Source organism: Hipposideros armiger, unplaced genomic scaffold (assembly GCF_001890085.2).
Source record: "Hipposideros armiger isolate ML-2016 unplaced genomic scaffold, ASM189008v1 scaffold_526, whole genome shotgun sequence".
NCBI classification, from domain to species: Eukaryota; Metazoa; Chordata; class Mammalia; order Chiroptera; family Hipposideridae; genus Hipposideros; species Hipposideros armiger.
In genome coordinates this window covers 324,415-340,481 of record NW_017731876.1, presented here as the reverse complement: position 1 = coordinate 340,481, position 16,067 = coordinate 324,415, and the positions used below count along the sequence as shown (strand labels likewise).

Sequence of the window (16,067 nt, the reverse complement as noted above, 5' to 3'; positions counted from 1 at the left end):
ACAGAAGATAGACGATAGAGGCCAAAGGGCCAGTTAGGAGGATGGTAACAAGGGCGAGATGACGAGGGATGAGATGAAAACAAACTATGAGGATGGCTTCTATGCGGGCAGGTATTTCTGTTCAAAATGCCATATTCGAAATTCTCTCTCGATATAAAAGTTAGGTTCTACTGGTGCATAATTAAGAAAAAAATATTTCAAACCATGGAATATTGAATCCCATGACCCCAAACCAGCTATTCCCAACCCCGCCCCCCCCCGCCCCCGCGCCAAATCCCACCAAATTCAGAGGCTAAATTATAATATATCTATAACAATGGTAAATTATAGCTTGAATTTTTGCATGTTCCAAGCATTGCACTAGGTGTTTTACAGTCTTCTAAGGCCCTGGCAACAAGGCAGGCATTATTACATCCACTTTCAAAAGGAAGAAACTGAGATTCAGAAAGTTAACTCACATACCCAGGGTCGTGTAAATGGTTAAGCAGAGGTAGGACCCAAACACGGGTCTGTCTGCCGCCAGAGTCTGTGCTTATTCGATTACGCTATACTGTCTCCATGTTTATCTTTATAAGTTTTCGCTGGCATTCCTTTTTGCTTCTAGGAATGCCGGTTGAGGGGGGAAAGAAGCAACAAAAAGAGCATCAGCCCGGGTGGGGAAAGGGGCACAAAAGGCCTGTAAGAAGGAAGGAAAGAAAACCGCACCACTTCCCATACTGTGGTCCTCGCTTCAGGAGGAAATAGATGCGACAGCTGCTGCGTTTCACAAACCCATTGACTTGATGCTCCTTCCTGCTGCCGTAAGGAGAGGCACTAAGAAGAGGGGAGAGGGAGCTGGGAGCTGCTGCTGGAAGGGACCTGAGTGCCGCACCCCTGACGGCTCAGCCCCTCCGACTGGGAAGGCTGACCGGGATGCCTCGGCCATCACTGACCGCCCCGGCCCGTATGCGCCTCCGCCCTGAAGCCTGCTCCCATCTCTTGTCTCTTCCCCGCTTATTCTGATGACCACAATGCAAGCAAACAGCAGAAGGCCTGGGACTCATCTGGATAACATTAGCTGCTTGGGTTATGCTATTTTCAGTTATGAAATATGGTATCGCGAGATCACATTGAGTTTTATTCTCTAAGCCACTTTTTTTTTTTTTTTTGGTTAGGAGCAAAACAAAATGGATTATATATTTAAAGCAGAGGGAGGAAAAGAGACATACCATTCTAGAAATGTCTAGCAAGCAAATACCCCAAGAATATTTATCCAAATGGTTACCCTGGGATAGCCGAGGAGAAACGTGAAAGCAATTTTCTTGGCTATCATCACTTTAATATGAAATGTAAACCCCCAATACAACCTCAGGCACATTCCTCAGATTTGGAAAAAGTGCAGTTGTGTTTGGGGAGCGTGGCCGGAGCCCTTACCTGGCATGACCATGGTTGGTGGGGCAGCGGCATCGGTACTAAGGCAGAGACGCCCACCTTTGGCCAATCTGTCGCACAGCAAGGTGATGTGTTTCTTCAGCCGGCTGGTATCTTTGGGCAGGTGCAGCTGGCTGCTGAGGTTCAAAGCCTGCTCCTTTGAACTCTTCGATAGGCAGGTCTTCAAGAGGTGGGAGATGGCGGCATCCACCATTTCTTCCCAGCCCTGGATGCAAAAGCCAATTTTGAATATATGCAAAGATGATAAATGAGCAAAGCTGACACTTTACTGTTAACTAAGTTATAAGATCATGAGGGTTTATGTCCAAGCATTGAGGGATTTCTTGAGAGCTTGGTGTCCAGGATATTCCAGACCAATGTGGCTTTGAATTCTAGCTCTGCCAGCTGTTTGACCTTGAGCAAGTTATTTAATTCCTCTTGGCCTCATCCTCGTCTACAAATGGGAATACTAATAGTCTGGATGTCCAAGAGCTGGGGTGATTACATGAGATGGTACATGAGAAGTGTTTTGTCCTGAGCCAGACATGAGCAATCAATAACAACAATATCATCTCAGGTGTAGATCTGTTTGATGACCTGGAGGGGGAAGCTGCTAGGATTATAGTTCACTCTGCCTTATCTTTCAGCTGGAGGGGAACTGGTCAGGGCAGGGAGGACCTCTGGATATGCTGGGGAAGACCAGAATGGAGGAAAACACCTGCTGTGTCTCTCAGCTGCTGGTCCCACAACCTTGGGGTTGCAGGCAGAAGTGTAGAGTAGCTTATTTCAAGAGAGATTTTCTGAGCACAAGGCTATCTAGTCCCACTCTAATGTGCAGGTGACACAAAGAAAGGAAGTGGGAGATTGAGCCCACTGTTGCTGTGGTCAGGGTGGCTGTGATGCAGCAAAGGCCTCGTGAAGTTCCCGACACCATAGCCCAGTGAAGGCTGCAATTCCAGGAATCCTGGTGCTGGGCAGGGTCCTCTGCACTGCCAATGGGGCACCAGCACCGGCAGGACTGACAAGGAGGCGCCACCCTCAGGTAACAACAGGACAAGAAGCGGGGGGTGGGGGGGGTCAGCTCATGAGCTCTCCCTGGGCATCCCCAGGAGGTTCCAGAGATAACTGGGCAAGATTTGACGGGGTCTGGAGGTGCTAAGCAGTAGAGGAGCATGAATGCAATCTGGGTATTGCCGCCCATGTGACTCTGTCTGTGCCCAGAGACAGAGCACCATGGGCCTGGCAATCAAAGTGAAATTACAAAGGAAGACAGCAAATGACCTTATTCTCACAGAATAATGCACAACAGTCCAAGCCCCTGACATAAAAGGTGAGAAACCTGAGACTTAGAAAGGAGGAGCCCCAGGGAGACACTGTTAGTACCGCTCCATCCTCAACCTTAGCAGTTAAGCCACCTTTCAAATACGCAAATCGGATGAGGTTACTTCTAAGCTTCAACTCCTAATGCCAAATGCTCAGTCTAGCACTTCAAACCCTTTCTGCTCCAGCTCCAGCTCCATGTGATTCTCTTCCTATCCCCCTGCACCCACTGTCTCACCCAGGCCTCTGCACATGCTCGGGTCTCCCACTGCAGTGCCTTATCTCCACTCTTTACTGGGCCAACTGCCACTTACAACTCAGCTCAGGCACTGCAATCCAGGGACTGCACTAGCGGGCCCTCTTCAGGGCTCTGAGGCCTGATGCACACAGCTCCATCACAGCACTGCTCACACTGTGCCATGGTCGCTGCCTGCATGTGTGGTTCCCCATCACAGTGCCTAGAGTTCTCTGCGCTCCCCGCCCTCAGCACTGAGCTTAGTAAACAGGGGGTGGCCCAGAAATGTGTTTGCTGGACCGACGGATGGAGAGCTATAGAACCAGGTCTCAGAGTTGGGAGGACGTTGGAGATCTTTAGTCCAGACTTGAAGGATTTGACGAGGATACTTTTGACAACAGCAGCTATCTGCCTAGGCCTGGCTGTCTCCACCATCCAGAATGACTACTTTTGGAGGCAGTTAAGTACTTTTGGGGACCTGTGTAACCAGCAGAAAGTTATTCCTATACTGAGCCAAAATTTGCCCCACCGGCCCCTGTTCTGCCCTCCAGAGTCATGCAGAATAAATCGAACCTCTCTCCTACATGACAGCCCTTTATATCTGTGAAGACAGCAATTCTGTACCCTCTCATCCAGAATAAACATCCCGGTTCCTCCAGCTCTTCCTTATATAAACACAGGTTCAAGTTTTCTCTCTATCCTAACCACTTGTCTTTGAATAAGCTCCAATTTGAAACACTTAAAAATTTATACAGCTAACTAGAGAACCCCAAACTGACCCCACGCTAGCAGGCTGGGGATGGGACTATAGGGTAGGACACAGCTGTCCCTCCCGCCCATTTACTGGGAGCTCTCCCCGCCAGCCTGGCCTCTGGGCGCCTCTGCTCTCTTGGCAGCTGCACCGCACACTTAAATCACAATGAGCGGACAGATGGCTAAACCCCAGGCCTTCTCCGCCTCACCACACATCTCCCTTCTAGGAGTCTGCTGTTGGTTCTTTAGATCAAAGTGCAGACTATATACTCGTATATTCACTAGAGGACTTCCCACTGCTTGCCAAAATCAGGATTTTTTTTTAACTCTATTGACCCATTACAGATGCCACTAGGCAAATTAGGAAACAAATTACCTATTTTAGATTGATCTTGAAAATCCTTTCAAGAGATGTCAAAGACTCGAAAAACAGCTTCCTACCCCAAACCATTAAAGAATAAAAAACCATTCGTTACTACAAAGATATCTCTACACAACTATCGATGTCTAAACTAGACAAATATCGAAAGTTGTATTTGTATTTCAATAACAATGGGAAGAGGTAAATTAAGACAAAATAGTAACGAAGATGTCTTTGGAGAGGATGTATTTTCAAGTTGCTTTTGGAGCCGTTGACGAAGACATCTGAGTATAAGAAGGAAAGAGCCTTGGTATACGATTTGGCATTTGTGTGCTCCATGGTCATTTCAGCATTGAAACAGTTCCTACTATTTTACAGACTTCATCTAAGCAAACTACTGTTTTCATAAGTAGGTTACAGTAGCATATTAGATAATTTAAGTAGATATGGCATTTAGTTCATATAGAGAAACTGCAGAATTTCCTTTCCTACTGCCAACTTGCAGATCAAGTAAAAAACCATGTCATGTTTAGGTACTTGGCATGGATATTTCTTTAATATAATGAGGCATGAGGCCAATACTTCAGAGAGATTGCTACTAAAACACAGGGTTATTATTTGGAGGATCTGAATTGCTACATAAAACTCAAATATGATAATGAAAAGGAATGTTTATGAGACAAAAGAAGAGCCTTTAAAATGAGAGTTTCATTAAATAAAAATGCAATGTGATAATTCACTGGTGACATATGTAGCATACTTACCTGATGAAATGTGTAACAAAACCATGTGGAAATCTAGAAACTTAAGTGTGAGAAGTACCTTAAAGCTGAGCTATTTTAATCACCTAAAACCTCTTTGACAAACAGAGTTTAGCCACAATACAAGCAGAAAGCACAAGGTTGCTTCAAGCCAACCTACTTTGATCCTATTTTTTTTTAATGTTTGCATTCATTCACTTATTTATTTAATCATTGGTTATTTAGGCTACTGGACATAACAGTCAATTTCACTGGTTTACTTATCTGTAAGTTAAACCATCATTTCTTTAAAAAATTGTTTTTAATTTATTTTTCAATTACAATTGACATATTAGTTTCAGGTGTACAACATGGTGTTGAGACATTTATATACCTTACAAAGTGTCTGATCCTCTTTTTGTAAGCTTATGTTTTGCATTTGACCTGTACTCCCATTCTGACCCCAATGCTTTAGATAAAGAAACACAAAGTAGATTACTAGAATTATCTTGAAACTTGATCCTGGATAGCCATGTTCAGTTTTAAAACAAAACAAAACATTAATGATGTCCCACAGAGCCAATCACCTTGATGAAGCATTAAAGTTTGCTTCAGGCAAAAACTTCCAGTCAGGTGCACTATTCAGTAGCAACTTAAAAAAATAAGAAATTAAGACTGGAAAATCAAATTGATGATGAAGGTTCCAGAGGAAAGCTGCTTCTGGGGATGGTAAAGTAGACAGTTTGGAGGAATCCTCCCACTGAGACTAGATAGGAAAATATTTAAAAGTCATTTCTTTGAAGGTACAGGAGAGCTAACAAGATAGTGATTGCCACGTCCAAAGCCAGGGGACAATGGAGGCCCAAGAAAGTGAGTCCTGAGTTCAATGCTGTTTTTCCCCTGAGGTCATTAGCGACCTCCCCTGACATGTAGCCCTGATCTCTCACTTATTCGCCATCACACGCTGCCTTACGCTTGCTTATTTACCTCCATGGAAGAGGTAGCATGGGTCATGAAAAGTGCATTGGATTAGAAGTCAGAAGACCTAGGCTGAATTGTGGCCCCTTTTCCTTAGAAAGCTGTATGTCTGTAGAAACATTATTTAGCAATCTGGGTCTCAGTTTCCTCATCAGTTAAAAACCAGAAAAACAATTTCCCTTGCCAGGTGCTTGTAGATTTAATGAGACATGTTTAGCACTTGTAGGTACATAATTCCATGCTGTTACTCTTATTTGTGAGATTCTCTCTAAAAGTTTATCTTTTCTGGGCTGCTTCCCATGAATAGTAACAGCAGCAGAAATAACAGCTACAACAGCAGCAAGAGTAAAAACTATTTAGGGCCTCATGTGTTAGAAAATGTGCTGAGGATTTCATAAATAATATTTTGGCTAATTCTTTTTTTCTTGTCTTTAAATATTTTTATTAAAATATAATTGGCATACAATATTATATTCTTTTCAGGGATACACCATAGTTATTCAACATTTATAGACCTAAAGAAGTGATTACCATGACAAGTCCAGCAAACATCTGACACCGTACCACGCTATCACAATATTATTGACTGTATTCCCTAGTCTGTACAATACATTCCCATGACTTATTTGTTTTAAACCTGGAAATTTGAACCTCTTATTTCCCTTCACCTTTTTTCCTCACTTTTAAAATTTTTCAACTACAGTTGACATTTGACATTATTTTATATTAATTTCAAATGTACAGCATAGTGGTTAGACATTCATATAATTTAAGAAGGGACCCCCTGACTAGTCTAGTACCCACCTGGCACTATAGGTAGTTACTATCATATTATTGACTATATTCCCTATGTTGTACTTTACATCCCCATGACTATTTTGTAACTACAATTTGCACTTCTTAATGCCTCCACCTTTTTCTACCTGTCTCTCAACCCCCCTCCCATCTATCACCCTGATAAATCTAGTACCCATCTGGCACCATACCTAGTTATTACAATATTATTGACTGTATTCCTTATGCTGTACCCTACATCCCCATGATAACTGTGTAACAACCAGTTTGTACTTCTTAATCCCTTCCCCTCTTTCACTCATTCCCAACCCCCCTCCCATCTGGCAACCATCAAAATGTTCTCCATATCTATGAGTTTGTTTCTGTTTTGTTTATTTTGTTCTTTAGATCTAATTCTTACTATTAGCCTATGAGGAAGGTATTATAACTTTCAACTAAGGGTCCCGATATAAAGTATTTCACCACAAATGACACAATTATTAGAAGTGGGAGCTGTGATGGGACCCAGGACTACGTGGCTCTAAACCCCACTCTCTTAACCACCATACTGCAGGGCACTCCATTTCATATACTCGTATGTGTCTTTCCATCTGGTGTCATTAGATCATCTTAGGCTCCTCTTACTGAACTGGCCTTTAGAAAATGTCATATGAGGTCTTCCCCCAGAAAACTAATGGCCACAATTAACATAATTCACAAAAACAAAATTTAAATTAGCTTCTTTGTCCAAGTAAATAATCTGCATAGAATTAAATGAGATTTTACTACATAATCAAAAAGCACTATGATCCGTGCCAGTGTGCATAGGTCAGACCTTAGAATAGCAGTTCTCAACCTTCCTAAGGCCGCGACCCCTTAATACAGTTCCTCATGTTGTGGTGACCCCCAACCATAAAATTATTTTCGTTGCTACTCTATAACTGTAATTTTGCTACTGTTATGGATCGTAATGTAAATATCTTTTTGTTTTCCGATGGTCTTAGGCGACCCCTGTGAAAGGGTCGTTCGACCCCCAAAGGGGTCACGACCCACAGGTTGAGAACTGCTGCCTTAGAAGGAGTCCACCAAAGCTTTCGGCACCGGCACAGACTACTGAAATTGACACCTGGGAATGACTTTGGGACACCGGGTCACCTGAAAACATAACTCTGATTAATCTGAATTACAGATGCTCATTTCTGGGACTTCTTATTGAGACTACCAGGAGAAACCACGCCTGTTATGGAACCATAACACACATGGGAATCACAGACTCCCCAAGTGCCCACATATCAGAAGAAGTCTGGGGGAAACTTTCCTGAACCATGTGAACAAACCAAAGACATCCACTGACAATGCTGTGCTCCTCACCATCTCAAAGAACAAGGAGTAACCAAACTCGGGGGGAAAAAATGTCTAAAAATACATGAAACCACTGATTTAAGTGAACTTAGTAAAGCAAAGAGTCATAACAGAAGAATGACAGCAATTCCATATTTCCTTGCAAAGCAAAAAGCTCACGGCTTTCCAGGATGTAAGACAAGATACAGATAGAAGAAATGCATCATGTTTCGTTACTGAGGTCCATGCACAGATTACTATCCTTGGCCCAGCAATACAACTGAAGTAGGAAGAACTGCCAAATTCTTGGAATAGATGTGACTGATTAATTAATGCATCACACAAGGCTACTGTTAAAGCAGTAAACATCAATTTGCCTAACATTTTCTGCTAACTCTGAACAGAAGATGCTTAACTTCCAGCAACGTATGATTCAACTGAGGGAAAAAAACAAAGCTTTGAGCTTAGTCAAGAAGGAAAATTTTGAGAATGGATATAAGAGGCTCAGGAAAAAAAAAAAAACGTCACGAAGCCAACAGTGACAGGCTCTTAAATGCTGCATCAACAGAGCTTTTCCTAGCCCACAGGACGACACTACGTGGAAAACCATGGGTAGCGCTGACCTGTCGTTGACAGGTAAGAGAATCCAACATTGAATGTGAAGAACTATCAGGAATACCTTATCCAATTTATGTGGCCTTTTTTTCTCTTCTTACTCAGGTACAAGAATAATATATAAAAATTATGTCTAAATAAGTCAAAAAGAGCTCTTTCAATAATTATTAAAAACATTATGTCATAGTTTAATTGGCAGTGTTGTTTTTTTCTAAGTGGTCCATAAAATAATGCTGTGACTTACAATACATGGCATCTTATTGCTGAAATACAACAGTGACACAGGAATAGCTCTCGATTCTTGGATGGCTCCGATGCCCTGCAGCATGTCAGCACTTAATGTACAATTAGTCCTCACAAGAATCTTAAGAGGGATGGGAAGGGTAGCCTGAGAACACCTGCACACCTGTGACGAGTAGTGGCTAAATGAGGACACACATGTAATGCATTATTTTTAACTATGGTGTAGCACCCCTGTAGTCGTAGCAGTAGTTTGATCTTCCAGATGACCTAGAAACCCTGAATCTGAAAATGATGGCGCCGACGCCACGCCCCAGGGAGGCTCAGCACATGGCCTAGTGCACTGAGACGAAGCAAGCCATGTAAGTTTCAGTTGCTTTGTGTAAGAAATATAACTCGGATATGTCTTATTGAAGAAAGAAAAAAAAACCAAAACCTTATTATATACATTTTTCATTCAAGGTTTATTGTGTTTCAGTAAATTGTTTATCGTAGGCAACAACTACCTAATGAAGGCCAAATGTGTAGTAAAAAAAATATAGGAGAGGAAAGATTATGCCCGAAAGGTACAAAGACATTCCACGTGTAGCCGCGCCTCAGAGGCTGAATGGCCCTTCTCCCGGCCTAACTGCGTGAAAGGCAGTGAGCCCCTGGCCCCGAGCGCCTCTGAACTGGCAGATGCCTCATGCTACACAGGCTGTTTCTCCATCAAACTCCAGGCATGCCTTTGTGAGAAAGGCATTGGAGGGCCAAGTTCACGCACTTTCTTAATCTCATGCTCTACCTCTGTACCATTTGTTTACTGGGTCAGCAGGCATATAAAGGGAAAACAGGTTGAAATCCAAACTCAATGGCCAGTCTCAGCTCTCTTGAAAGCAGAGCCAGTCCTTGGTCTCTGGCCTGATTCCCTTCTGTACAGGAAAGCGGACACTGATGCTTTAGAGAGTCCCAAAATCTGCCTCAGGAAGCAGAGCTAGCTAAGGATCTGCTCAAAAAAAAAGGGGGGGGGGGTTGAATGCCAGCCTGATATAATATTCTATTCAACTGATACACCACAGTTTGTATTTTCCAACTATTAGCATGTAGGGTGCCTTCAGCATTTCATAATTATAAATATAAACATTCTGGTACCAAGTGTTTTTAGTTTACTGCTTTCAGTGCATTAACACAGATTACCAGGGCCAAGTGTTGGATTAGTTTTATGACCCACATTTTCCTAGAGGACTCTCTGGAAAGATTGTATCAGAAATAGGTGAGTATGTTTATTTCACTACATGTCTGTCAGCACCATTTATTACCAAGCTTGGCTAAATCAATATAGGTGAAGTACACCTAACAGTTGCTTTCACTTGCATATAATCATCACTGGTAAGATTGAAAAGTTTTATGTTTACTGATTTGAATTACAGGATATGTAAATGAATATATGTATAAAAATGTGTGGTCTGGCTATCAATCTGTATCTCTAACCATCTGTACAGGAGAGACCAGGTTTTGCTCTTATAGAACCTAAAAATATTTGGGGTTTCTTGCAAAAAAAAAAAGGGAGGTGGGCAGTGCAAAATGGAAGTAGAATGCTTCCTTTTTAAAGAAATGATTTAATAAAACAGCTACACAGTTGTTGGAAGAGAATCTGTAATTGTATGAAACATTATGAAAATATATGGGGGTATCAAGCAATCCCCAGAAAGTTATACCCAACTACATGCTTAATTTAAACTTTAATTCTGTGGGGAGATAGAAGACTCTGCCCTTATATTTATTAGATTACAAGACAAGCACATAGACAATTTTTGAGTATATAATGAGAACTAAATTAGGTCTCACCCGCAAGTGAAATTCACAGAGAGTGGAAGCCAGAATAAATAGGGAAGGAATGAAAAGTGATCTGCCTCTTAAACAGGGTGGATAGAGGGGTAAACAGAGGACACCATTTTGGGTGAAGAAAAAAGCGCTATTAGCCCCCAGCTTGACGGAAAGAAGTTATACACCCCATGGAAAGTCAGCCTTCCCAGAACGAAGCAGGAAGCTAGGGAGTCTCAGAACATCCGTTTTAGAAAGAAGGTATGGGGGAGCCAAGTGACTGAGCGTCCTGAATGCTGGGCACTAGAAGCCAAACTGAACCAGGGGCCAAGGGAGCCATGGAACGTGTGTAAGCAGACGTGTGATGGGACAGCAGTGGGCTGGGTCTAGCGGAGAAGCGCAGGGCACGCCAACGAAAGGACATGGGCAGACAGGCTAATTCAAGCGCCACCACAGAAGGCCGCGTGGAATAACACGGATGCGAGCCATGGCGCTTCCTCAGAAACATTTCCAAATGAACCAGAGCAGGCCCGTGGGCCTGACTGAACCTGGAGGTGCAGCTCGCTGGTCTTCAAGAAACGAGTGACCAGCATCCATGTGACATTTCTAAAAGAATGCAATGTCCCAGAAAGGTCAACGTCTGCCCTTTGTAACTAGTTGACTCAAACTAGGTTGAGTAAAGGTAGTTTAAGAAAATTGAACTGATAGGAATACACATCCAGCCAAGAATCAAATTGGTAAGCGCTGTAACAAGGACAACTGTTTTCCTCACTGTGGTTGTGTGAATTTTACACATTTACTGATTTGTATTTAAATCACACCTTATTTCACATAGGATTTGAGCTGGCCTTCTGTGAGAGGGAAGCTCCCAATAATTCATCCTTGGCTCATTTATTTAGTCTCTGTGTTCCTAAACGCATAAGTGATACTAAGCTGTCCATTAAAACATTGTTTCATATTTGGTAAACATAAGCAATGTTTTAAAAAAAAAAGCTACACATCACTACTTGTACATTGTATTCTACTTGGCTCTAATTCTGATGTATCTCAATTATTTTCAATTCTAAAATAGCAAGCAAGTCATCTGAAAGGCTCTGGCCATCTTCTGTCAGCTCTCGGGGAGCAGAGAGAGCTGCATCTAACTAGCAACCACACAGAGTACGTGGCCATTCTGAGCATAAAACTAATTCTTTCATGTTTATCTTGCTGGCTAAGATCATGGGAATAACCAAAATATTTACTTTCTGCACTATGTTCCCATAGACAGCTATAATTGTGATGCTACTTTGACACTCAAAAGGCAGGCTTGACACTGACACCAGACTTCCTCCTTTTGTTTGCCTTTTGAGAAGAGGCCATTAGTAACGGTAATGATTAGCCAGCTCAGTCATCACTCAACCCAGACGGGAGGCACAGCGGCCCTTACATCAAGCCTGACCTGTGACGTAGAAGTCTTTCAGCCTCGTAAGGGAGCCTCGATAAGCCCCTCCACACAATAGGATTTCCTATTATAAACATCTGTTTTCTCACATGACCCATGTTGAACCTGTTAAAAATAAGTTTCTCTTTCCATATCAGTTTGTAAAAGGAATAATCAATCAAAAAGTAAGGCTGAAGGTTCAAATATCCATTTGAACTTTCCCAGGGGATTTGAAAGTTCAGTGCTAGGGAAGGTTAACGATAAAACCCTCACGAACACAATAAAGCTTTTCTTTTCAAATAGTAAATACTATCTACAAAAGATATTTAATGCACTTTGAAAGAAAAGAAAAAGTCAGGAGAACTGCTACGCAATGAGCCAATATTCCTGCCAGCTCTAGGACGTGTGTACTCAGGTCCCCAAGCCAGGGTCCTGTGTTCTTTTCATTAGCGATTCCCATGGAGTCAGGTGGGACACAAACGAGCACTCAGAGCAGCCGTCTGAGATAGCCCGTTTGGGGTTGCCAGGACTCAAAGTGCTCTCTTGCCATCTGTGAGGCTTCATGTTAAAGAATCTTAGCCATCTAAGCTGTTTACTAGGCAAATGAGAAACAGATCTACGCAGAGATGGAGAAGGGCAAAGAGGAGTCAGCCACATCCCGGCTCCGAGGGACAGTGACTCCCTGCCATGCTGGAGTCAACGGATCCTGGGGCCCCTTGCAGGCTCAGCAGGAAGCATTCTTGACGATTACAGCACCTACCAGGCCACGAGGAGGAGGAGCAGCGGCCCATGGGCCAGCGCCTTGCCTCCCTTGATGCAGATGTGCACGCATCCCTAGGGGAGTTTCTTATTCCCGGGAGAATGTCTGGTTACGGCACATGTGACCAGGCTGACCCCAGAATGCCACAACTAAGGGCTGCTAATGCAAACACCATGGCATAACTTAATGCCAGTGTCCCACCCTACTTTCATTAATTTGTTAGAATGTGCTAAAATTGTTAACCCAGCTGACAAAAGCCTTTCTCTCTTTGTGACTGATAGCACTGTGCAATAGGATTTTCTGCAGTGACAGAAATGGCCTAGGTATTCACTGTCTAATGTGACAGCCACTCGCCACATGTGGGTGTTGAACAACTCAGATATGACTAGTGAGACTGGGGAACTGAAAATTTAATTTTATTTCACTTTACTTAAACTTGAACTTAAATAGACACATGTGACAAGTGGCTATCATATTAGACAGCCAGTATGTTCACGGCTGAATATGACTAGAATATGTTTGCTTGTAAAGTTTAAATAAACTCACAAAGAATGGGATCTAAGTCTGTTTTGTGTACTGAGTGTCTAGAACACTGCCTGAAACATAGTAGGTACTCAATAAATATTCACTGAATGAATAAATGACTGGATAAAAGATTTGTCTTGTCAGGCAAATCCTGAGGTGTGTATAATTTTACAAAAGCTTTTGGTTTCTCACCAGCATCATGGGGTGGGGTGGAGGGGGAGGTCATGTCACAATTAAATACTCTCAGACTGAAACCAGTAACACAATGCTACTGATCTCAGAAGAGATAGTATTTTCCATAGAACTTCTATAGATGCAGAGTCAGTAGAAATTCTGCCCTGAGAATTCAAAATCTCTGAACTATCCTGTCTCTAATCTGAAAAGTAAGAAAACAACTCATTTCAGAATTGCCTTATCAGGTTCTCTGATAGAACATTAGTTTAGGCAAAATTTTTCCATCATCACAAGAAGGCAGTAGGGACAATACCATATTATCAAATCCGCTGGTGGAACTGAAATTAAGAGCTCTTTTTGGAGACACCAAATAGAACATTAATGTTTCTCTTAAAGGGAAAAGGAGTAACCCTCCAACACATTTGGCATATGTAACTTAAAAAAAAAATCACACCGAATAGTCTGCGATGCCAGCATTTATTTGCCCCCAAAACAGTATTGAGAAATGGCAAAAATGGAAAAGCATTATTTAAGAGACAGATCAAAGAAAACAATGATGTATTCTGTTCCAAATGGGAAGGTATTTTTAAAAATTCTGATAATATAGTGCAAAGAACACTACTTTCCATTAGCAGTGATAAATTCTAAATATTTTTGCTTTGTGAACCTAACGTCATTAAGAAGAAAATATTCCAGAACTGACCATGGCATTTAGCCTGCCTTATGACACATGCCATTATAATAACAACACAACAAGCCATTATGCAGTGCTGTTTAAAACGTAAATAAAGTATCTTTGGAGCACGTTTTTTTCTACCTCTCAATACTTCTGGGGACATCTGACCTTGAACTGAGAGTCTCTGCTGAAAATGTCGTCCACATGTCTCAGGTTCCCCCCCTCACACATGTATGCTGCCATCCACCCTCAGCCGAACCACCTAAATTACATTCAGATTTTTGTGGTATCATAATAACTTCAATATGGGATATATTTTCAACATTCTGGTCAGAGACTCCTTTCTTCCCGCCTCACCCTCCTCCCAAGTTATTTCAGGCTTGCATATTTCATTTTCACATCTCAGTGGGATACCCATCACATAACATTTATTTGTGAGGTCTAAAGGCATAATGTGGGGGATTGTGAACTAGCATGTCAAAACCACATACCGCATGCGTACGTCTTAAAGAATGAAAAAGGATTCCTTTTTTTCTCAAGATATATAAGCTGTCTCAACAGTCTAAGTCCAAAGCGAATACCACAACCTAATTAAAGATGAAGAGCATAACAAGCAGTATTAAAATGTCTTTTTTGATTCATTCTTCTCCAAGTTATGTTTTTATCAAATGTCCTGTCTCATTAATGACTTCAATAGACATAATGAGTATACACACCTTCTAATCTCACCAAATTCAGAAGAGAGTTGAAAGAATTTTCCCCTCCATGTTTCGGGAGGTACGACAGCAGAGAACAGAGGCAGGGTAGAAAGGGGCTTTAAGAAGATGCTAAGTCCAGTCACCTGCCTAGAGGGGTGAACATACTTGTGTTCTCCCAACAGAACGAGGCTGTTTATAAAGATCTCTAGAGTTGAAAATCCCACAGTCTCTCTTGGGATGCAATTCCCACATTTGAGAACATTTATTTCTAGGAAATTCTTCCTTTGGGTCCACCCATGCTCAGGGCCAGCTTCAGGGGCACATGAGCTGTGTACACACAGAGGGTCCCCCACTCAGAAGGGCCCCACACTTGGTTTAATGCTTTGCTGTGGCCACCCTGAAATTCTGAATAATGTTATCTTTGAACTTGTGTTTTGTGAGTCTGATGGGACAATGAAGTGCATGTGAGAAGGGAAGAGGCACGAAATGCACCACGCTCCTCTCCCCCCAATTCCCACACAGCCCCGGAAGCTGAGCTCCCATGGTGCCCCGATGAGTGGGAGACTCAGGGCAAGTTACAGGAAGGTGTGTTACATCTGGCCCTGACGGCCCTGAAAGGCTTTTCATCGGAACCAGAACTCGTCTTGAATGAATAAAGAAGGCCAGAGATTCAAAGAAACGGAAATGTCTAAGGAAGCCCATTACACTCCTGTTGCTTCACGGCTACCCAGAAAATGAAGACACAGAAGGAAAGGAACGTAGAGGGACACACAGCTCCTCCGCTTTCAGTCTTTCCTTACTCATCTGTGGGCAGAGGGCAGAAAGTGTTGATAGATGTGCACGTAGCAAGAAGTGAAATAAAGACAGTTAAGTTTTTTGCAGATTCCACAGTTCTGTAAGAACAAAAACACATATGCACGCATGAGCCACGAAATACAAATTGTATAATTGGGATGGTTCCGCATATGAGTTTAATGCTCTTGTATTTGTATTAAAACTGGCATTGCACATTATAAGGACTAATGGTGAAATTCACGCGAACAATTTAAATTTTAAATCTTTCTTTATTTAGAACAACATAAAATGGCAAATAAAAACACCACAATGAGAGAAAAACTATGGAAAGTAAAAAGCTTTGCTTTTGTACCCATTTTCACGGCACTTAAGCACTTCTTTGTACCTTTTTGAACAAGGGATGTGCATTTCCATTTTGCACTGGGCCCTGGGATCATACAGCCGCCCTG

General features: G+C 42.3%; 1 protein-coding gene across 1 annotated transcript in view; it reads right to left on the bottom strand.

Annotated features, from left to right (window-relative positions):
* Positions 1–16,067, bottom strand: part of BBS9 (Bardet-Biedl syndrome 9) — a 373,430-nt gene that overhangs the window by 55,913 nt on the left and 301,450 nt on the right. Inside the window, exon 19 of the mRNA XM_019668469.1 lies at positions 1,414–1,636. Coding sequence (XP_019524014.1) covers positions 1,414–1,636 — 223 coding nt within the window. The remainder of the gene's footprint in view (positions 1–1,413; positions 1,637–16,067) is intronic.